This window comes from Tyto alba, unplaced genomic scaffold (assembly GCF_018691265.1).
Source record: "Tyto alba isolate M040663 unplaced genomic scaffold, T.alba_DEE_v4.0 Super-Scaffold_2, whole genome shotgun sequence".
In the NCBI taxonomy this organism is placed as follows: Eukaryota; Metazoa; Chordata; class Aves; order Strigiformes; family Tytonidae; genus Tyto; species Tyto alba.
Genome location: NW_024881282.1, coordinates 74,306,967 through 74,331,271, shown reverse-complemented (window position 1 = coordinate 74,331,271; position 24,305 = coordinate 74,306,967). Strand labels below are relative to the sequence as shown.

The 24,305-nt window shown below is 38.3% G+C and overlaps 1 protein-coding gene across 2 annotated transcripts in view; it reads left to right on the top strand.

Moving 5' to 3' along the window:
* Positions 1–24,305, top strand: part of SLC2A13 (solute carrier family 2 member 13) — a 161,390-nt gene that overhangs the window by 105,276 nt on the left and 31,809 nt on the right. For both annotated transcript variants that reach the window (XM_042792469.1, XM_032996257.2), the window contains 2 exons: positions 7,596–7,759; positions 12,642–12,762. In XM_042792469.1, the coding sequence (XP_042648403.1) occupies positions 7,596–7,759; positions 12,642–12,762 (285 nt within the window). The remainder of the gene's footprint in view (positions 1–7,595; positions 7,760–12,641; positions 12,763–24,305) is intronic.

The following is a 24,305-nucleotide window of genomic DNA, read 5'->3' as shown; positions in this document are numbered from 1 at the left end:
AGGCATGTCTCGTTTTTGCCACAGAGATGCTGCTTATGTGCACAAATAGCATCTTATAATTGATTAAAATTATTGCTAAGTATTTGTTGGAAGATAACAGTAGATATCACAGAGTGTTCCCTGCTGTCCTGCTGAAGTGATTTATCATGTGAAGTAAACCAAGATGCATTGTGTTTAAGAGAATTATATTAGCCACAAAATTTGTGTGTATGTATGTGTATGTAACTGTGTGTGGAGTCATCTATACCTAAATATACAATATTTTCTTGTGTAAATATCATTGTTCACATTCTCTGTGATTTTCAAATGCAGAAGACAGAAGCAAATTTACTAATATTTTTGAAACATAATAACTGATACTATTTTAGAGAACAGAGGAGTGTCCTGCAGGAGGGAGGACAGTACTGAAACACTGGAACAGTACTGTACAGAGCAGAACCTTGAGACAAGCTAATTGTGTCGCTTAGGATGCTGCCAGTCTGCAGTAGCACACATGTATAGGTCACGAGGTACATTTTCAAAGTATGAATTGAAGGAAAGTGGTATACATGCTAAAGGGGAAAGCAATAAGTCATGCGATTTCAAGCAAGAGCCTGTCTGCATAATGTTCAAAAGTTAAGTAAATGAAAATATGACTAACAAGTTTACAGTCAGGTTGGGTCTAAGGAGATCAGAGACTGTGAAGGGATTGTACAAGACCTGACAGAACTAGTTTGGCTGGACAGATTTGCCCTGTCTGTCGCTATATGGGCTTCCAGATGGTAGTTGAGGTTGTATGATACTCCCTTTTTCAACTTAACAGTTGATGGTTTAAGGTTTAAATTTTTTAGGGAATCTAAAGGCTGTAAACTGACTAATGTGATAGTCTTAGAACTGATGCTGAATCACAGTGGTGAAATGGATTTTTGCAGCTTTAGTGATCAACTTTATTGTGTGTCTAATGTCAAATATAAGGTTAGTTCTTACCCTTGCTGTGACTTTCCATTTTCATTATTCAGAACTAATGGAGATTCAGCATCAACAAACTTTTATCTGGCAAAGGCAGTTCCCATTGAGAAGTAGACCTATGCTCAGATATTTCAAAATATTAGTGCTACTGTTGATATTAATATTACTAATTTATATTATAGGAGTTCAGAAAGGAGGCAATCAAATTTGTGTTTCACAGAATTACAGACTGGTTGAGGTTGGAAGGGACCTCTAGAGGTCATCTGGTCCAATCTACCTACTCAAGCAGGGGGATTAAAAATCAAGGTTAGAGATGAAGGCCAGGAAGCAGCAGAGTTTCAGTAACTGCCCAGGTTTCCACACTGGTGTCCATGGTTGCTCTGAATGCAACCTCTGCGAATGGAAACCGTCATATCGACCTTATCACTGTGGTGTGCAGAACGTGAAGCTGGGAAGTCGAACCACATTATCCAACGCTCCAATTATATCATCAGATACTGCTACTGCTCTCCTATCCTACTTCGAACAAGGCATATTTTCACTTTGCTGCTTCTACAGCACATTGCCAGTGTGCCTGTTTCCCTTCCCCAGGCTTCATATGGTGCTTAGCAGGGCCCTAACATCCCTCCTGTCAGAGAGTCTCCACAGCTGGAGCATCTGCTGTCTTTGGCTCCTTCCAGATATATCGACTTCTTCCTATCTTGTCTTAATTTCCAGTAGTTTGGCATCAAATCTCCCATATGCTGCTCTTGCTTTCTCCTGCAGTTTCTGTGAGTTCATCTACACAGTTGAGCTGCCACAGTTTAACATGCTGGTGAAGCCACAGTAATTCTGCAGGCCCTTAGTAGTGAAAGTGTCAAACTTTCTTGATTAAATCCCTTCTATAGCATAGGTGTAAACACGTGGGATGTGCAGATGCAAGGTTGCTCAGTCTACTAGCCTGCTTTGTTCTAGAAGGTGTTCTCAAGCTTTTATAGTCCATCTTTCAGTAAACTGCAGTTACTTGATGTGCCTGGCCTCTTTCCAGTAGTGGCAATACCATTGGGAGTTTCCTGGCTTGTGCTTCTTGCTTCTTTAGCACCTCTGAATCTTCAGAAATGCCAGACATGCTAAGATTGTTGTGTTCAAGCTGCAAACAAAAGACTAAAGAGGAAGGTGTGTACGTCTGCAGGACTAAAAAGTTAATAACAGTAGTACTATTATACAAATTCATTTTCAGTTCTCAGCAAAAGTAGATGTGCTGGGTTTCTGTGGCACAGTTTTTTGGTAGTGGGGGACAGGGCTGCAGCAGTGGCCCCCTGTGAGAAGCTTCTCAAAAGCTCCCTTGGCTTCAAGTCGGACCTGCCTCTGGCCAGGGCCAAGCCAATCAGTGACGGTGGTTGTGCCTCTGCGAGAACATATTTAAGAAGGGGAACCTGAGAGGAGGTTGGGACTTGTGAGGAGGAGTTGTGAGAAGGACAAACACCCAGATCAGTGGAAGGTAGGAGAAAGACGTGGGGAAGGTGCGCCAGAGTAGAGACCCCTGTAACCCGTGGTGAGACGGCAGGGCTGCCCACCCTGTCACACACAGAGGTCTGTGGTGGAGTAGAGATCAACCTGAAGCCCGAGGAGAAAGCCACTCCAGGACAGGCATCTGCACTTAAAGTAAGCCAGGACTGAGGGGAGAAGCGGCCCCCACTGTTGTGGTTCAGCGTTGGGAGGGCTGCAACATGCAGGGGTGACCCACGCCGGAGCAGCGTGGGAACGGCTGCAGCCCGTGGGGAGGGCTCACGCCAGAGAAGGTTCATGGAGGACTGTCTGCAGTGAGAGGGGAGCCCTGGGGAGTAGGGGAGGAACGTGCATCATTCACCCCAACTCCCGAGGAGGAAGGAACAGTGAGCTGACTGTAACCCCCATCCCCTGCCCCCTGTGCCGCTGGGGGAGGAGGTAGAGAGATCAGGAGCAGAGCTGAGCCCGGGAAGAAGGGAGGGATGAGGGGAGGTGGTTTTGATTGTGGTGGAGCTTCTCACTGTCCCATCTTGTCTGTTCAGTGTGGTCTTTGTTAGCATTTGAATTAAAGTGATATTTTATTTTCATCCCCTAAGGAGTCTGTCTTTTGCCTGTGACCATAATGGGTGAGCTACTCCTCCCTATCCTTAAATGGATTCTTTGAGTCACTTTTGCTTCACATTCTCCTTCCAGTCCCTGATGGGTGGAGGGGTGAGTGAACAGCTGCGTGGTGCTCAGTTGCCCTCTGGGCCTAAACCACAACAGTATGTCATGTGCAAATTCACATCAGGCCTTTGAGCAGGTGCAGAGATTTAGGACCTCTATGTAGGAACATGGGATCTTTCTCCAACCCCTCCACCTGCAGCGAATGGGACACGGCAAGCTAAGCCAGTCACCGCCAAGCGTGGTGGTGCTGCGGAGGTTCAGTATTGCACACCATGGAAGTGCCAGTTGTTGGGCTGTTGCTTTTCAGGTTAGCAAGATGTAAAACCACTGTGATCTTTCATCACCCAAAGGTCTAGGTGTGGTCTCATACTGATACAGCTGCCTGGCTTGACAGATGACACCATGGCCTGCCTGCAACTGCCTGTATCTGAAAACATGGACTTGCTGCTTCTCACCTGAACTTTTCACCACTTCAGAAGTCAGCTGGGGGACAAGACTCTATATTCCATGTGTATAGGCTGTAATATATTGCTGATTTTAAAATAACTATGCTTTGTCTTATGCTTGGCAGCACGAGTCATTCTAGTCAGGACTATAGGCAGGAGGAGGTTGTGATGGGGCTCTCCTCGGGGTGACAGCCCTGCTGCTGGGGGCCGGGGAGGCTGCAGTGCCCTCGGTACCTTGGCTGGGTAATGCTGCACACCTGGCCCAGCCTGGACACCTCTCATGCAGCTCCCATGCTGGAAATCATCAAACTTGATGGCAATAAGCATTAGTAATTCCTAAAGGAGCAGAAAAACAGATTTAAGGTATAAATGGAACATTATTTTGTGAATGTGGAGCATGTTTTGTTATGAATACCTGTCTTAGTCCAATAGTTGTAACATATAATAAACTGATAGAGCAGAAGGAAAGAATCTATGTTCATGCACAAGTACAGAAAAAGAGCATGTAAAACTATTGAAATTGCTACCATTTTGGATTTACTTCAGTATTTAATCATTTTCTTCTTGGCTACTGCACTACTTGCCATTTCATTTTGTGTTATTTCAGTTGAGTTGAGAAAAAAAATACAGGGTTTTGTTATCTCTAGGGACTTATTTTCTTGGACTAAGTAGTTTGAGTAGCTGGACAGTGATTTCCAAAGTGTTGTGCTAGAAAATGTTAACAGAACATTGCAAAGCATTGCCAGAGTACTCTATTTTTGTTTTCTTAAAAGCAAAAATGTAAATATTTTCAGGATGTTGAAAGATACTTCTTAGTTACTTAGATTTATTCATTAATTTTACGAGAATTACAAATTCTGTCCAAAACGGCTGACATCCTTAGATAGAACATTTGTTGACGTAGACTTGTTATAACAGATAGTCTGGACCAGCCCTTTGTGAAAGATGGGAGCAATCGAAGCTGTCATGGCACCTTATTGACAATCACTTTTTTTGGAATAAGAGCTACAAAGCCTGGCATGGTGGCCTGCTTCTCTGCTGCTGAATGAGCTAACCTGGCAACTCTTATGTATCTTGAATTGTCTTTAAGACCTTCTTGAAGAGGGGAAATTCTCTTTTTCTTTAGACATCGGATGTTTTTGCTTTAAAAAGATACTGACTCTTTAAAGGAGAAGAGGGATGAAAATGTTTGCGAGTGCTTCATTTCCTCCAGTAACTGTGAATGTTCAGTATATCATCAAAGGATTACTTTGAGGATTCTTGAATGTGGAAATGTTTCAGGGTTTTTTTTGTTTGTTTGTGTTTTTTTGTTTGTTTGTTTGTTTGTTTTGCTTTGTTTTTTTTTTTTGGTTTTTGTTTTGTTTTTGTTTTTGTTTTAAAGGAACAGCAATTCTTGATAGAAAAACTTGGTAATTTTTACATTCTCAGAAATGATCAATATTAAATATTTCTGTATATATCTGACTCAGTTACTCTGGGTGGCTTTGTAATTACCTGTATTTATTTGCTTTCTAAGATACAGTACTTGCTTAAAAATTCCAAGAATACAGTTGTGCTTTTGTCATTTTCTTTACGATTTAGAAAATATGCAAAACTTTGTCACTGAAATTGCATTCCCTGCAAGAGCTGCAGTATTCACTGTGGTTGTATATCATCACAACTTGACCTTTTTCTGCCACATATTTTTCTTTCTTTTCGGGAAGAAATTAAATAGACCTGTCATCTTATCACATTAATAGGCAGTTAGGGCTGCACAGGTTGGTATAAAAAATGGGCATACTAAAATAGGTAAACATAAACAAATATATTTAGTAGTTGTCATAATCTAGGCAAGTGTCCTTTCAAATTTTTTAAATTAGATTGATATGCTGTAATAAACATGAATGTTTATTATGTGATTGCCCAGCACCCTGGTTTTGGTAGCTTGGCATTTGAATTTGCAGAATCTGAATTTCCCTGGTTTGTTTTCCATAGAAATGAAATATGTTGTTTATTTATGGATGAACAGTAAGCTTCTAGTTGAGAATATATAACCAGTGAATGCAGTAAGCAACCAGATGAAACGCTGGGGGCAGAAGGTGCCTGTTTGTATATATCAGGCAGTAGACATCAGTAGATATCTATGTGCTTTTATGCAATTCTTTATTTTTCGCTCTTTTTAACCATATAGAATCAGTATGCTATACATTGCTGCTGAAAACTGACAATTTCTGACCTCCCAGTAGAGCCGGATTTTGAGAAGATTTAGATGTGTGGAGTTAAACGTGGCTTCCTGAAGCCTTGTCTGGTGGAAGTAAATAGGAATTTCATAGTAGGTGTCAGCAGGCCAAGACTTGACATTTATTGTTATTTTCCTACCCTTAAGAAGAGAAAGAAAGGTGTATTGGGAGATCAGAGACTGTTTGGATGATTTTGGTGACTAGAACAGTGCAGTGCGATGTAAGTTTTGACAGGCAGTTAGCAATTTAATTTAGAGTGCCTTAAGAAGTGAGGATGCATTAACATTAGCGTTTTAATTCAGATGATTTCTATCCCTCGTGAATCTTCACGTATCCAAGATTCGCACCCTTGCTGGGACCTCAGGGCATGCAGCTCTTTCAGAGGGAAGAAGCCTGGAGGAGGTGTTGCAGTCGCTAACAGGCCGGCAGGCCACGGGGGCAGGCTCCAAACCCATGTGTACGTATACACTGGGTCCTCAGGACCAGCAGTTTCACTCTGGAGGTCCTCTCCTGTTGTACCACAAGTTGGTTGTGTAGGCATGGCTTCAAATGGCTGTACTGGTGGGGCAGAGGAGCTGAGGGGGAGGATCTAAATGCCTTGTCTTAACCAACACGCGAGGTGGTAACATCTAGCCGTAGGTGCAATTGTTTACAGCTGGTAATGTCTTAAATGGCTCAAGCACTTTTGCAAGTAGTCACTTGAGCATATTGTCCATCATGGATTATTGATTTGAAATAAAAAGGGATTTCTGCTTAGAATATAAAAATGTGGACCGCTAAAACTTCTGAGGATGATACATCTGGGCATTAAAACAAAGGGATATTTAAAGCAAGCTGCATTTTGACCAGGAAAAAAAAAAGTGAGCTTTGACATTTTTAATGCTTATTACTGTGTGATAGCCTGTAGGCTGCTAGGTATTTGAGGGCTTGAATATTCAGTATATTTCAGTCAGGACAAACTAATAGAACAAGATGAAAAATGATCTGCAGCACAAATGAAACTACTCATATGTTTTTTTGAAGGTTTATTTGACTCTCCCTGAGAACATAGGCACAATATCTGATTTGATCTCTGTGAAAAATGGTAGAAGGCTTCCTTTTTCTTCACTTCTCATTTTACTCTGTTTATTTATGAGTTACTGTTTGTGTGGAACGGTTGATTCCTTTTAGAGAGAAGTAGGAAATTCTGTCAAATGCTCCTGTTGGGCGCAGATTCACATTCCTGCAATGTTGGTGCTAAGGCGTTTCAAAGCAATCATATTCTGGTTAAGACAAAAGTAATATGATAGATAGGATTTCAGGCACTTCAGTGGTAGTGAAATAAAACTGCAAAACCTAAAACCGAGACATTGTAAGTGTTACTTGCAACATGTTGGATGCCATAGATTAGTTCTCTATGACCTTTAGCAGAAGTGAAAATGTATTTGATTTTTGAGCTATCTTTCCCTAGATGGTACACATTGCTAAAATCCTGCATGTTTTGGCAGAAAAAAAGATAGAGCACAAAGCAACATCTGGATTTGAAAGCCAGATTCATTTAAATTAAAAATGCAAACCCCATTGCTAGCAGAATATGATTAAACATTAGAAATACAAACAGTCAAGAGAATGGTAACATCTCTTGATGTCCTCCAGTCAAAACTTTAGTCAAGCGCAAGTTATGCCTTGGTCATGCCTGATTTCCCAGGGTAATTGGGTGTCAGTCTGTGGCTGCATTATGTGGGAGGTCACACTTGATATCTGTTACGATTTTTTTCAATTTAAAATCGGAAACTGTAACACAAGCCAAATGAGCAGTGTTCATATTTGTCTCTCCCTCTGCTCACAGGTACTACAGTGCTACCATTTTGCAGATGTCAGGAGTTGAAGACGACAGGCTTGCAATCTGGCTGGCTGCACTGACAGCATTTATAAACTTCATTTTTACTCTTGTGGGAGTCTGGCTCGTTGAAAGAATGGGTCGCCGGAAACTTACGCTTGGTAGCTTAACAGGTGAGTGTTTAATTAGTGTATTGTGTTTTCCTCATAATTATTAGTAAAATAAAAATGAAATTTCAAGTGCTAATTTCTTCAAAGTAGTCCTCTTTGAGATAACAGTGTTGACCCCATCTTCTCCCTGAAATCATATAGCTTTCAAGACTAGTAGTACAGTACCACAGCTAAAGGCTAATTTAAAAAAGAGCGGTTTAGCATGTTAGTTTTTCAGGTGCAGATTCTCCTTTAAGCCGTCTTTGACAATGTTTTTATGGGTCTTTTTTATGCTTTTTCTTTTCAGTATAAGGAATCAAATGCTTGGCGCTTCACAGCTGGTTAGTTTTTAAATCTTGTGTATATACGTGATATGTAATTTCTGGGTCATTAATTGGAATTCAGAACATCTTACCAAGAACTATGGGAAATAGCATATTGCATAGCCACTGGGGAACTTTTAAAAAAAATAATGCAGTTGTGTGCGTAGTTACCTCAAATACAATACAGTGAATACCTTACCTACACTAATGTGATTTTAATTCATCTCCTGTATAAGACACTAAAAGACAGAATTCTGGATTTGTACACTTTGCCCAAATATTCAAACACCCTAACTCATCACGTAGCCATCTCTTGGAAGCAAGAAAAGCCAGAGTGAGCAGTCTTGCCTACGCTCAGCTGCATCCTGGCATTTACACCCAGTAAGTCCCTGCCTGCCCCCGCGTTACGTGCTCCTTCTGGCTGAAGTGATCTGTGATCACTACCTGCCTCTGGCTGAACATCTGAAAGGTTCAGACATTTCCAAGAACGGGGTTTGGAAAAGAGAAACAGTTCCTGCTCCTCCTGAAAAAATGTTCACAAATGTTTAACTGAGAAGATTTAATGTCTCCATATTTCATTCTGTTGTCACTGTCAGGGATCCAAACTTTTAGTTAATGCAACACAGCAGAGTGGGGGACCACCTGCCAAGTCGCTGGCCATCTGCAGTTCCCAAGGGATGGGAGTTAATCTACAGTCGCAGCATTTGAATGCATTTATGTAGGCAGAACAGTGATGACACCGTGCTGCGTCTGGTTTGATACACAGTTGCCCAAATCTGTAAATTAAATAATGCAGGAGACAGTTTGGTGTTTCAAGTTATCATAAATGTGTATTTGGTGTGTTACCATTTTGATTTGGCATCAAGAAACCTGAAGCATTTTTCATGGTCCAAGTTTGGAAATGCGGTAATGACAGAGAACATTGGAAAAGCATGTTCTTCGTCTTAAAAAAAATGAATAAAAATTTCAAATCACTACTTTTACCACAGTTTACCTCTAGATCAGTTAAAATATATCTTCCCTATAAGTCCTTCTGTGCCTCCAGCCAGTTCCAAGTCTTTCAGAGGGGAAAGACCCAGTTCTGTACCATTCCCCCTGCCGTACTTGTCTGTTTTCTTGTCTTTCTGTGAAGCAGGTCTCTCCTGGCCCTGTACTGGTACTTCTGGTTTTTGAGTGCTGCCTCTCCTATATACTTACTGGAATGGAGTGTTTGTTTGTTTGTTTGTTTGTTTATTTATTTGGCCCCACTAACTTCCCATGTCTGGCCAGCCCTCAGGAGTTTATTGCTTATCTGGACCCAGCTGTATAGGTGTGATTCCCACATGGACTTTTCAAACAATCACAGAAGACTTTGCTTTTTGACTCTGGTTAACATATTCAAAGGTCATACTTCTGAAATGTAAATATAAATGTCTCTTACAAAGCATATTAGTCATAGAACAGAGGAGGATATAGAAATAAGACACAGAATTAACAAATGAGCATAATACAGTTAGTTAAGGGTTATTTGATTATTATGTTTGGACACAAAGTAATTGTTTGGTAAAAATGACCTTTCTTTTGTGGTCAGTTGCTGGCTATCAGTCTGCAATGTCACTTGACATGTGCTACATTGCTTGCTGTGTTCTTTATCATACGGTCCCTCCTTAAGGAAGATACAAGTAATGACTGTAATGAAATTGTATGTCATCTCTCTGTACTATTTAGAATTTTTTTATGCAACATTTGACACTTTGATTTAGGCCGTGGTGGATATTATGTGTTTTTTCCTTCACAAGAGGGCTGTTTAGTAAAATGATAATTACTAAATCTGCTGATGGATTTGTTTTCCATGGTGAGTTTTCTCTTGGGGTAAACTTATATTTTACTGTTCTACTTTGTTTGCATTTCCAAAGACACTGACTTTCACACTGAGTTATTACTGGCTGCTTCTCTGGTCTTTGGAGAAGACAGGTATGCCCCGCCCCGTCTCCCATTACATAAAATGAAGAAAAAACTACTACCTTTGCTTGCTGCTGCGAGGGTGTGGGTTTTTTTTTGGTAAAGGTTAATTGATTTGATGTTTGTTAGATGATAACCTCCAAGAATAATCAGTAGAGAGATAGTAACAATATTTTGGTTAAAAGCCAGCATACTGTAATTTAATTTTGTATACTCATGCAGCTTTTCCTGCTTTCTGAAAGCATTTGGAAAGAGCTCTTTTACATTTAATTTGAAGTATCTTTATTGTTTTCAAAATATTAGCAACTTTTGAAAAATTGAGCCTTTCAGATACATCCAGAAGCATCAGGAAAACCATAGTAAAGTGCTTCTGCCAAAAAAAAAAAAAAATCACACTTTTTTAGTTCTTTGCTACAGCTGCTTATTCCTCCTAGTTTCCACTCGTTTTGTATCTTGGCATCATTTTCATTACGTTTTTTCTGCACTTTTTATTCAGTTAATTTCTTCCTTTAAAGCTGTTAATTGAGAAACATTCAGGAATTTGAGAAGTGCAGTATTTATTTTATTTGTTTTCCTTTTCCCTCTTCAGAAATTGTCAATTTGAAAGCATGGTGGTGCTTGGACATTGGACAATATGTATCTCTTTCTCTAACAGAGAGTATTTACAGTATCTTCAGGATATTTCCTTTTGAGTTTTTTTTTTCATCTCAGCTTATCATGTTCTGTAACTGTATGGTTTTCTTCATCATAGACAAACTTCCTACAGAATGAAAATATATAATAAACTTCAGTTGCCAAGTTTATATATTCAGTACTTTTCCAAAGAAATAAGACATTTGCAGAGGTACTGGAAGTGAGTGTTAGTATATTTGGTTAACTTAAAAGACAGACAAAGCGTATTTAGAATGAATATAAATAAGATTATAGGTCCTGTCTAAAGATATTTGCAGTCTGGCTTACGGCATTTTGAAAGTACAGTAAATCTAGTGCAATATCCAGCCCACTCAGAAAACTAGCTTTATTAGGGTATCTACTAGCCATAGCAGTACACAGCTAAGTATAGAATAAACTGAAATCACATTTTGTAGTGGGTAGGTGCTTTCTCCACATATAGTTTGTGATTGAGTTTAAGGTCTTAGTTGGCTCGGTTCAGGTAAATGGGTGGTCCAATCATCTGCAGTTTGTGCATATTCATGCCTATTAGCCAGGGCAGCTGCACAGACACATTTGTGAATAATTTCATTACACAGATGTTGGTACTTCAGCTATTTATATCACAGAAAAAGTTTTTCACATACTTGGTGGGTTTGCCTGCTAGGAAACTCTTGCTTTTCTCTTTAAAAATGCCATCCCACCCAGCCCCAAAACTGCCAAAGCATCCCCTCTGCCCACCAAAAGGACCAAACCCCAAAATATAAACCAGATAATATGTAATTTCTTAAAGATTACCAGAGTGACATGGTAAGGTTTTCTATGTATCAGCATTTCTAAAGGTTTGCACAGATGCATTTCTGAGAAAATTACTTACATGCTCCTAACATACAGAGCAAAGGGATGATGGGGTGTATTTGGAATTGAATACAGTATCCTTCGTTTGCCCTCAACCATTAAACTATATCACTGCACACTTCTAAATGAATGCTGCCTTCCAACTGGGATGTGCTTCAGTGGTTTGTGAGTCTGTTTTTGTATGGTAAGGGCAATGTTATTAGACCGTTAGTAACTAACTCACAAACAATGTTATTGCTAGTTTTGTATTTTCAGATAAGGCTATACATGTTATATGTGACCTCTCAAATAAAATATGCCACAGAAATAGTTGACTATACAAACAGATATTCAGGGTGTTTTATACAACACAGAACTCTGTGTCATCGAGTAGCAAGATGTAAAGGTTTTATAAGTCTGAGTTTGGGATAGTTGCAGTAGTAAAGTATACAAATTTTCATTAAAATGATACAGCATATTGTGTGTGTGTGACAAATAAGGTAGGAAAACTGAGTTATGTTGTTTCACAAAGTAAGAACCTTTTTTGCCATTTTCCCTCTCATCATTTTGTCCAACTTATGCACAAGAATATCGTTGGGGGGACAGGAGCAAATAGGTGAAAGGGGGCTCTTTCCTAGCAGGTGTTATGTGTGCTCTTTGAAAAAAGATCAGAAATTGCAGTTGGGCTTTTTGGTGGTGTTTCTATGAAAAGTCAAATTCTCTCATTTCACAAAGGGAGGTATAGAAAATCAAACAGCTGATGCTATTATCTATTTTACAGGAAAGCCTGCAGGTCCCGGTGTGGAAGTGGGAAGAAGTATGGTGATTTCAAAGTCACTATTAAATTTTACCTTTACAGCATTATTTTCAACACCAAAAAGAATATGTCTGTTTATTCATGCAGTCTTTAATTTCACATATTAAAAAACATCTTATTAATTTAATATCTGAATATTAAACCTGATGCACTTGATTTTAACATATAACCTAATTCAAGAGGTGGATGTAGCAAAGGGTATTTTTCTTAGGTTCTCATCACAATTCCTTAGCAAATGCTGTGTGCCTTGCTTTCCCAAGCATAGTTCTGTTCAATATAGGATTATTTCATGTGCTCTGGAGAAAAGTATCACATTGTTCTTTATCTGTATTTTTAGGTACTGCTGTAGCACTCATTATCCTAGCTTCGGGATTTTTGCTATCAGCTCAGGTCTCGCCAAGAATCACACTTAATCCACCAGATCCTTCACATCAAAACTCTACCTGCACAAAATACAGGTGAGATTCATGATCATTTGTCCAATTTTCTTGGAGATTGTTTCCAGTTAACTGAACTTTACAACCTAGTGGGAGTAACAGACAATTATTTACACAGTCTAGTACAAGGAACTAACTAGATATCTAAAGTTAAAATCCTAACTTCCCTCAATAGAGAAAATTGCTTAAATGCTCTGAATAATCATGTGGAGTTGCTTGGACTAAATAAAGTGGTTAAGTGGCAAATTCCATGGTTCACATCTCCTATGTTATATCGCACCTGCTGCAATTTATAGTGGACACAAAATTAAGAATATTTTAGAAGTAATTTGTAAAAACGCCTGCTGTTATTCATCTACTAGTATATTTGTCATGTATAGCAGCTGTAAACTCTTCAAGATGATGTTCCTTGCCTTTTGTTTTCCTGAGTGGAAAAAAAAAAATCTTCAGATAATTACAGACCAATTAATAATTAAAATAAATGTGATTTTTTTGACCTATGTTTCCATCATGGGTAGAAGATGTGCTTTCATGTGCAATCATAGTTTCAAATTACATTGCTTCTAGGATGTTAGGAATGTGTCGTTTTCTATATTTCATGGGTTTTATTCATGTGTGAGTGCTCATAGGTTCATTTAGCTGGCAGATTAGAAAATTCCCTATTGATTGAAGACTAGTTAAATGGCTAAAAAAATTCTTATATTCAAAATCTGTTTTACATGTGTTTGTGATAAATATCAAGAAATGAGAAGTATGCTTCTAGTTTCCTTGTGATATTGGCTAGAAATATGGTTCATGGCTTTTCGTATGCCAACAGAATGTCTTAGATGAAAGATTCTGAGGATCTGAAACTTTACAGACCCCTGAGAAGGGGACAAAAGGTCTTCAAAAGAGTGTAAATAGATCCTAATAACTGCAACATTAGATACTACCAGATATGAGGATCCCTACATACAAAAACCTATATTTATAGTTCTTTTCTACTGCAGAGTCAACTATATTTTTCAGTTTCTGAGATGTGCTTATGCAGCTTTTTAAAATGTCAAGAAATCTCATTAAAAGATGCAAAGAGGGAAAGAATTTACAAATGCTCTCCTTTCAGAATAAGATAACATTAATAGTAGGATGTCAAAAGCATTTCCTTAGGACTTAAGTTATCTATTCAGAAGAGGTGTCTGGAGAGCACAGATGCACCATTTGTGGAACTCATTGTTTGTTATCTAATAAAGCTAGATGATTATATAACCTGAAACAGTATAAAATCTGTGTGGAAGAAATATGGTTAGTCCACCTTAAGAAGTAATGAAAAACTATTCCACACAGTTTCCATTTTCCAGTTAACCACAGCTAGTCAGGAAGAAAATTTAGACACTCTGCAGCTTGCTCTGTGTGCTCTTCTGGACAAAAGCTTGAGAAATTAAAGCAGGTAGTTCTAATAAAGGCATGTTGTTTCATGAATTAAGGGAATATTTTAATCTGTCATAATTTCTGTTTCTGACATGAAGTGAGCAAAAGCAGAAATTATAGAAATTCAAAGGGTCTAGAAAAGAGCAATAAAATAATTGAAATATTTTCATTTGGGAATGTTTGGAAACAATAGGAGCTCTCCTAGTTTACAGATAAAAGTGAACGTGTAGAGGGGGATGTGAAATAACGAGCAACATATGAGAAAGCTTTAGTTGCTCTTATTTTAATCATACAGTATACCTTGGTAAAGAGACACAAAAGCCAGAAGAGTTGAAACTAATAAATGGATGCATTTGCCACAGATCACACAATTGGGCTACAACATCCACCGTTTAAAAGGATATAAAAAAAAAATTAGGCATTTATATGGTTAATAACAACTTTCACACTTGTATATCTAAAACTATATTTGGGATGTCAATTTTCATGCTTCAAAACATCACCAAACCCTGACCTTGCTGGAGCTGGACAAATAATATTCCTTCAGCATAATGAATCTTAGTGTCTATTATGGGAGGTGAAATCAGCCTTAACAGAAAGCCTCAAAATTCGAGGTTTCTTCAACCAAGGGAACATCAGTGCAAGAAACATTGTTTGCTTTCAGCACAGATCAAGGGAAGAAAAACATTTTAAATGTTTTGTCTCCAGTGATGTATCCAGTGAAACTAAGTTTCAGCATGCCTTTCTGCTAAGCTCTTGTAGCTATACATAGAGAATATATGTTATTACCTTATCTAAATTATTTCTGGAGGGGATGACATACAGCCATACATTATATTCAACTTGGAAAAGTGGCAGTTCAAGATATGGGTATTCCTGCTTTCTGTGCACATGGTCAATAAGCTGAATGAAATTTAAAAAAATGTTTTTGTCGTCGGAAAGTAGATGGTGTCTTCACCATTCCACCCAAGTTAGAACTTCAGCATAACGTGCATGGTCTTGGAAAGAAGAGGAGGTAGGGACTGCAAACCAAAGGAAAGTTAAAGGCCGGGCTGTGGTTTGGGAAGATCACCTCTCTCTTTTTTGTCCCTGAAGGTAATACCCATGGCAGTTATGGAATTGAGTCAAAGAGATTCTCAAACCTGAGGATTTAGAAGTAAAAGTCTACTCTGCATAACACCAGACTTGCATATTTTCTATGCTGTTCTAGGAATAATGGCATTAAAGGAGCTATATAGATAGTCACTATGTAGGGTAGCGAGTGTTACTGTGGGGATAGTTAGATAAGATATCCAGTCAAAGTAAAATGAAGTAACTTATTGACAGTGGTCTCTTACTGTTTTATATATACTTTAGCTTGCTTCAGTATAATTGCTGGTATCTCATTGCTTAACATTGTATCTTGCAAGCCTTGAAGAGGTCTCAGAAAATTTTGGAAAAGCAAAAGACAGCAGGACTTTGGAAAATCAACACATAATGCCATATCCCTGTAGCCACTGTAACCACTTTTAAATATGTGCACCTACACAAATGCAGCCAGCTCATAGTCTCCTTCATCTAATGGTGGTGCAGTGCTTCTCTGAGGTGCGGTACACTTAGAGCCAAAACCTGTTTGCAGCTTGGCCATCTCAGAATATGAGGGTGCTTCCTAAATATAACTTATATTTGTCTTTGCCAAAATGTACGTATAAGTTATAAAAACATCAGTAAAATGTATTTTGCTGACAGAAGTTTCACTGATACTCTGCAGGGTAAAAATGTTTTTTATGTTTGCACATCCATTGGTTAAAGTAAGTGTAGGTGTCCATTATGGAAGCCTTAGAGCTACCACAAATAGTCTGTTGTTCCTTCAGAGCTGTATTTGTCTGCACAGATTAATTCCTGCTGCTAGAATAGCAGTGAAGGTAGAGCAGACTGGCAAGTGAAAAATATGATCATTGTCCTGATTCAGAAAAGAACCTACGGCTTGAATACTACAGCTTGAAAGAGCTGTGCTGTGTGAAGAGAGGTACAGGTTATCTGTACCTGCTTGCAGAAAACCAGTAAGATAGGCTACAAATACCAAGTAAAATATTTTCATTTGGCATAGAGATGTATGATAACATAGTTGATCAACAGCCAAAAAATAATCTGTAAATCAGTGAAAGAAATTGAACATAATCCTCATTCACAAGGATATCATGGAAATAATGCAAACCCTGCAGGACACCCTGAACACGGACATTCTCTTTGCCTCCTCACAGATGGAAGTGGGTGGGTGTCTTACTGAGGAAAGGCAAGGTGAATGCTCATCTGTGTGCCATCCTTAAATCAAACTGCATTTTCACACTCAACCTGTGTAAGGTTGTATAGATGTTTGCAAGTATGTCCACTTTGCTTCTTTGATCTTGATCTCTTCAGCAGCTGTGAACTGTTGCTTATCATCAGGCCACAGAGAAGCTCAGAGGTAAATTTAAGAGTACAAAACAGCATCATCCCAAAATTTGTCATCTTAAAAATGAAAGGATAAACCAGCCATTCCTATTATTATTCTGACTACTCAAAGCTCTATAAACATGTTCCTTTTTTTACTGGGGACTTGCCTGGTTCTGGAAGGAGGTCAAGGTTAGAACGTGTGGACTAGCTACCCTACTGCCTTCTCCCAATCTTTAAAGAATCAAAGGTGTGACTGTCTTTCTCTGGGACATTCACCCATTTCTTGAAAATGACCATTGTTCTGTTGCCTTGTATTCTTGGTCTTTTTGTCTCCTTTCTTTCGTGTGTCTGTCTCTCCTACTGCACTACTTGAGTCTTGATCAGCTTTAGAAAACATAATGCGAACTTGTTCGGCTTAAGCAATATTTTTCTCCTCAGCTACTGTATGAAAATGGTAACTTTTGTGTTGAGCTTAAGTTAATCCTGAGGCTCACTCATATCCTAGGGAAATTATACCTGTGCATAAGAACTTTCTCGAGTTCCTTCCTGAACTGATTGTCTTCAGAGTTTGATTAAAATAATACAGGCAGTGCCAGCTGTGCTGGGCAGACAAGGGCTCTGTTGTTCATCTTTGAATTAGTCACCCTCATGTGGTTAATGTTCCTAAGCTTATTGTACAAATACTCACCACTGAGATGAAGGCACCAATATTTAGTACTCTTGCAGAGCAATTTTGTGAGAGCTGAATAGACAGAAATATATATTTTCTTTATGAACTTAGCAAAAGTATATAATTTTGATCAGTCCTGAAAAACTCAGCTAACCTAGTAACTGAAGCTGTTTTTATTGTATTTAATAGCCTTAGAATATATGTAATAAGGCTATTAGCTATTGTACTTTATTTTGTTGACTCATTGACAATCTGATTTGTCTGCAAGTTAGACATCAGTATTCTTTGTGCTGTCACTGTATCATAGATCCAATATTTTTTAAAATACTGTTTTCATTTTATATTTCTAATGTCAAAATGACTGAGCTACTGGTCATTCTGAAAAATGAGAATTGCAGTGATAAATACAGTAATGTGTTTCTGCTGTTAAGATCAGAAAAATATGAGTATGCAAAGAAATAAACATGTTTGAAAATACTTCTGCCAGCTCTTATGAAAAGTAATTAAAATTCTGATAGACAGTTTATGTTGTAGAACTATAAAATGACCTCCACATAATCTTGAAATATATTAAGCAAGTAATATAAAGATTTATTGCTTAGTAATAATTTTGCATTTGCTGGTATGTTGCTCCTATCAATCAAAATTTGTAATTTAATTTAAAATCATAAGGGATAGGAAGGGATGTGTCAGTTCCATATAGTAAGAATCTTTAATGTAAATGAAGAAAAACTCCTCTCATCAGTTTAAACACAAAAGTCTGAAAAGTCACTTATCTGAGCTATAATGTCTGTGAATGTAATGCAGACCAACTGTTCTTAACATTTCCACTTACCTTGTCTTTCAGTTAAACTCTGCATTATTGAGGGAACAAGGTGATATTGATGTAGTAACCTATTAAGACTTCACATGGCTGCTAAATACTTCTAAGACTTTGCTGTTTAACAAAACATGAAACAGTGCTTTGGGAATTATTTTGTAGAATCTTCCAAAGTGATGGTGACTTTATGTGGTCTGCAGGTTTTAGTCACACAAGGATGATTTTAATCAGTTTTGAACAGGGCCTGTATGTGATCTGCCCAGAAGCTGGGACCATAGTAGCTATGCAGGGTCTCTTTGGAAGAATAGTTTTACAAGCAAAGTATTCTGTGGAGACTGCCATTACACTCAAAATAAAAGTACATGTAAGTCATTTGTTTCTGTTATTTATTGTCTGTGTTGCTCAGTGTAAATCAGGAAGCTGTTGTGCTGGGGGCTATATAAATTCAGAAAAAAAAAACCATCATCAAAGACAAGAGACAATTGATACCTATGTATGAGTAGATTGGGACACTTTTCATGTGGTGTCAGCATTTTAGCCCAGTCTGCTTCTGCTGTCAAGGCTCTTATAGTAGTAGTGGTGTAGCCATGATGATCTAAGGACTTAAGCAAAGTGAGGTTTGTAGAGAGTAGTTTCCTTTATAGGACCGTGATAGGTAGGGGAAATGGATGAGCCATTGAGGTCCTCTTCGGGTCTAAAGCAGAAATTGCAAACACCAAGAAGCCAAAAACAGTTGCACTGAGTTCATATAAATTGTGTTGCTTAGTTGAGGCGTGTAAGTCTTTGGAAAAGAGGGTTTAAGGAAAGTTTGAAGAGAGCTAATTATTTATATGTTGCTGGCATATCAAAAAGGTTAAGGATTCATTACTGGTCTGGAACTTACCGGTGAAGGAGTCATTGAAGAACAGTCTCAGTGGACTAGATGGAGCAGGGGCCTGATTTGAAGATGAGGAAGGGTTGATCATACTTGAATGTAATTGTGATTTAGATCTGTTGCAATAGCTGCATGGTAAATTACGGAACTGGAGGTAGCATATGAGTACTGTGATTCCAAATGGTAGCTTTTTCCCTATGGATATCACTGAGTGGATACATATGTTACCTCACAGACTGCCAGTAGACCTCAGCAAATAAACTTCGGTCATTTGGTCTCCTATAATGGCAGGAAAGTGCTCATGAAGTCCGAGTGGGTTTTTCTCATTCTTTGCTAAATGTTGTTTTACTGTGTCCCAGATATGACAGCTTGAAGTGGTACCTTGAAGCTGCCATGCATTTTAACTACTTAAATCATCCCTTATATTTTTGGACAGTGATATTCAGTCAGAATTTAATAGTTAGCTTTTGGAAGCAACACAAGAATCATCAGAAGTATAAGGCAGTGCTTGATTTCATGCCTGAGGTGCAGTGAAGCATGTGCAAAAAGCAGAAGTCCTCAGACACAAGCACTAGGAAGTTTTAATGTTTCTAGTACCTAACTGAAATGCATTTGTGTATAAAAATGCTGTAAACCATTTGCAAAAAAAGGACTAAGATCTTTGATTGTGTAGCTGACTGGAAGCGAAATGCACTGATGTCCTCACATGTCAGCATAGCTGATAAATCCACTGTAATACTTGTCCAGAAGTCCTTATATTTTTGTTGAGTTGAATATCTTGGCTGTTTTTCTTGTTTACATTCATCAGTTGCCTGTGTCCCTTGTTGAGTCCAGTTGAGTAGGCACACTGTGACCAGTAATACTCAGCTATCATAGCCATTTTATTTCAGTTGAGTCTGGAGGAAGAGGTATTTTCTGGTTATCGATACAACAATACAAGCAGAGAAGCAAGGAAAGCTTGATTCCAGTCTGTTTTCTTGCTATAAGGAGTTGGAAAGCAACTGCACTGCACTGCATGCTAAGAGAGGTAGAGAACTGTATGTATAACCAGTCTTGAGAGCACAGAGTGAACCTGAGGGCATACAAGCTAAGATGAAAGATCCACCTAGCCTAGAATCATGTCTCCAGTATGGCAAACAGCAAGCTGGAAGGGTAGAAAGAAGCACAATCAGAGTGATGTTGCCTTCCAGCCTGCGGTAATTTGCAGCTTATATTCTCTTTGGGTGGTATGTGCTAATCCTCAGTAGATATTTCAAGACCCTCCTGTCCCTACATCATGCTTTTCCTGCCTGTTTTTTATTATTCCTACAGTTCTATGAGCTAAACCCTGTTCAGCAATATAAGTACTTGCATCATGCAGAGCAGGAGCAGTGTGTTCAATAAGCTCACAACAGTGTCATTTATTCTATGGAGAAGACAGGGCATGAGCAAAATGTCTTGCTTGCTGCAAGTGTATTAGGTTTTCATGTATAGCTGCTTCTTCACATACAAGGGCTGTTGGTGCAGCATGTGCTTAATGAGACTGATGAATCTAAACAAGTGGAAATAGTCCATACCCCAGAAACATTCATGTTTGTGGACAACATGTTACTCTGGGAGGCTGTTCATGCTACCCATGTAGTAGAATATTATGAAATCAAGAGTTACATTCTGGAAAAGAGCTACATAGTCCACAATATATTATCAAGCTCAGTTTGTATTTCTGTAACTGGATGGTAGGAATGAATTAATATAGTCTTATAATTGGATAACAGGATATGGAAGGCAGAATTGAAATTTCCTTAAAATGTGGCAAAAGTGAAAACTGATGAAATGTTTTGAAATGAACAATTCAGAAATTGAGGTTCAGCTTGAAAAAGACAAAATGACAAAAAGAGAAATGGCACTTACAGAGCAAGGGCACTGGGCAAAGGTCTTTTACTGCTAAATCACTCAACAAAAAGTGGCAAGGTACAATTTGCAGCTGAAATTAAGAGACTCCTGAGAATTGTAGGACATTCATTACTTACAAGGTCATTTTACAAATTTAAAGCACAAAATATAATCACAAACCAAATGTAAGTATGGAGTATTCTAATCAGTTGGGAAAAAGCAGGGGAAGAAGCAATTCTGAACCTTTCATTGGCATCTGGAGGGTCACTTTAGCAGGTCAGAGATTTTATTAAATCTTTTTAGAGACTGCAGTAGAGGCTAGTAAACTACTCTGTTAGGAAGAAAAACCCCTATTTTGATAGAAAGAAAAATGTGCAGAGCTAGACAATTAATAATTAATTGGTGCTCTGGCTGGCAAGAATTGCTAGTAAAGAACTATGAAGTTAGGCTTTCTAGATGTCAGATTTTCCCATTTGGTCAGATGAGGAGGACATAAGAGCATGGAAGCCTTGACTGTGTTGGCAGAATTGGAGTGGGAAATTGCAGATTTGGGGATATCTCATCTCCTAATGGTCCATCAGCTGGTCAGTAAACGTGCTCTAACAGTGAAGCAGGAACCCCGAAATCCCGTTTGGTGTCAGTTCCCAATAAACCAAGGGGTCAGGCTACTGAGACCCTTGTTCTGTAGACTTCGTGCCACTGAGCTGTAAAGAAGCTGGGCATCTTTGGAATTCTGGAGCCTCACATTCCTGGTTGTTGTTATTCTGCTTGATATATGCTGGAGCATCTGAAGTCTGGATGCTTGCCTTGTTGGGTTGCCTAGGAGCCCGGCTGGTGATCAGGGAGGGAACTAGGCAAAACCTTTCCACTGTAATGCTGCCTGATATCATCGAAATCAAATAATCTCTCAGGTATTGCAATCTTGATGAGTTTTTGGTCTGATTGAGAGCCATCCTGCCTAGGAATTTTCAACTGGCTCTTCATGGAGAAACCTGTTTCCAAGACACTAGCTCATAACCTTAGCACGGATATAATTATTTCATGTTAAAGTACAGGAATCATTATTTCCCATTTTCAATTGGGTGCAAATTTCCTTTCCTACATAGACATTCTGGTGTGTTCTGGTATAGAGCTTTCAAGGCCATAACTGATCTGTGGTGTAGATTTGACCCAGTATCAGTATTTTTATAGATTTATACTCTGACATGTATTTGGGTAGGGCTGCTAAGAAGGTAATTCAAGGACAGGAAGGAGATCTGTAGTAGATAGTTACATGTCAATAAGTATTGTGCATTATTTTCCTGGTATATTGTGTGTCCTCATTTATTTACATCACTATGAGCATGTCTGTAAGAATATGTGCTCAATTTCAAATTGGTTAAATATTTTTGTTTCATGAATAGTAATGAGACTAGAACGAAGAAGAGCATAAGTCTGAAACTACTATATATTTTATTTCCATTATTTGAGAGAAAAATTTAGAGTAAACAGCCTCAGCACGTGACTTTTTTGGTTGTTTTTAAATTACTTTTAAAAAAAAAAAGCTTCCTTGCTTATTTCATGCTGCATCTTCAGTGGTCATTAGTCTTTATTAACTGATACAGATTTCTTTATTGTGCTATGAAGCAGTTGTAATGTGTATATGGAATTTTGGAGGAAAAAAACATTGATCTTCATATTGGAAAAAGCGATTACTACCTACCTCATCAAAGTCAACATGAAAATTTTATATCAGTGATAAAACAGGGCACAGAAGAATGCTGGATGTTCTGAACAGCAACTGCCTACCCTAAGTTCTGCTGGGAGTTAGATTTGAAAGGGCTTTAACTCCTGTATATTGAATTTCTGGGTTTCCTCTGACATAAATTGGTCTTGTCTGTAAAACCTGAAGTCAAAGCCTGATTGTATGAACTCACTGTGTAGCTAATGGCAGAAAATCCTAACCCAAAGGCAAAGGGTTTTTAAATAGTTGTTATTTAACTTTTCAACCTACTAGACAAGCTTCAGAAAAGCTGTAGAAAATAACCAAGCTGTGAAAAATAACAGTTTAAATAATTTAAATTTATTACGAGTAACTGTAACCTCTGACATTTGGCATGACATGAAATTCAGAAGCCTTTATTATGTTGAATGCCAGCTGGAAGACACAGTTGTGCATACCCAATAAAGCCAAAGGAACAGCTGAATTAACAGCCATATAGACAGACACTGGAATCAATATCAAATTTCTTAAGTTTTTCTGGACTGCTGGGTGGGCAGGGAAGAATAAATAAGATATCTTCTGTGTCCCAACTGACCAGTCACTGATACCCAACATTATTTGTTATGTTAGTGGTAGAGCAAGCCCCATAGGACAGAACAGGCAATTCACAGTTCAGTTCTGTCATTCAGCTCATGCATTGATTTTTGTGAGGTCACTGAGGGAAATGACGAGGTGTCCAGTCCCCATCCTGTCCTCTGCTGGCAACACTCTAAAGCAGACACTCATCACTGTGTCTAATTGTCATTCCTCTGCATTCCTGTGTCTTGCTGATGTTCTGGCTGGTGTTGGGTATTTGACTATACTTCTGCTTCAAGTAAAACCTACAAAGAATAAATTCTGAGAAACCTTGAATCCTGAAATTTTTCAAAGAGAATTGTTGCCTAAAGACCACTTTAAATTTTGCACATGGTGTTCACATTGGTTACAATTTCCATATAGTTGACTTAAAGATCCACTGCTGCACTTGATAGCATGTAGTATTTGGAAATGGCTGCTTTATGTGCCAGGATGCCATGATGGCTGTGCTAGTACCTTGGGTGTTTTTAGAAATTCATGTGGTTAAAAGGTACCCTGATATACAACACAGTTTGCATGGAACATGTTCTACAATTTGAAAATCATATATCAGCATCCTCTTTGATATCATAGGTTTCTTTTTACTGGAAGATGCTATAATTTTTTAGTGATTTTAAATATTATTATTACATACTTAAACACACTTGTGATTTATAGAAGTGTTTTTATTCATCTGCAGTCATCTGTTCCTGTCTGCTGTTTTGGTTGCTGCCTGTTGCTGTCCTCGTATTGATTAACAAAATGTAGCTAAGTCTCACTAATGTAATATTGGAATTGTCCTTTCCTTTCATAATTGATAATTGCGGAGTTATGATTTTCTTGTTTACCTTTGCAAGAGAAGAAATGCTTACTACAGTTAGATGATTGACTTCTGCATGAAAGTTTTGTTTCATCTCCATTGTAAAAATATTTTATGCAGTTTATTTCTCTATTAAGAGCTGATTTAATGTAGCTTTCCTAATAGAAGAAAAAAACAAACCAAACCAAAACGAAAAACCCTTCAAACCTGAATTGATTTATCAGTTAAGCAAGAGGATGCTTAAAATAGATTTATTGTCTAAAAAGTAGACAACTTGGAAATTCTGCAATAGTTTAATAATTTAGAAAGCACACAGTAACAAAGAGCACAGAATTCTGAAACTTTGGAGGAGGAAAATGCAAATGAATA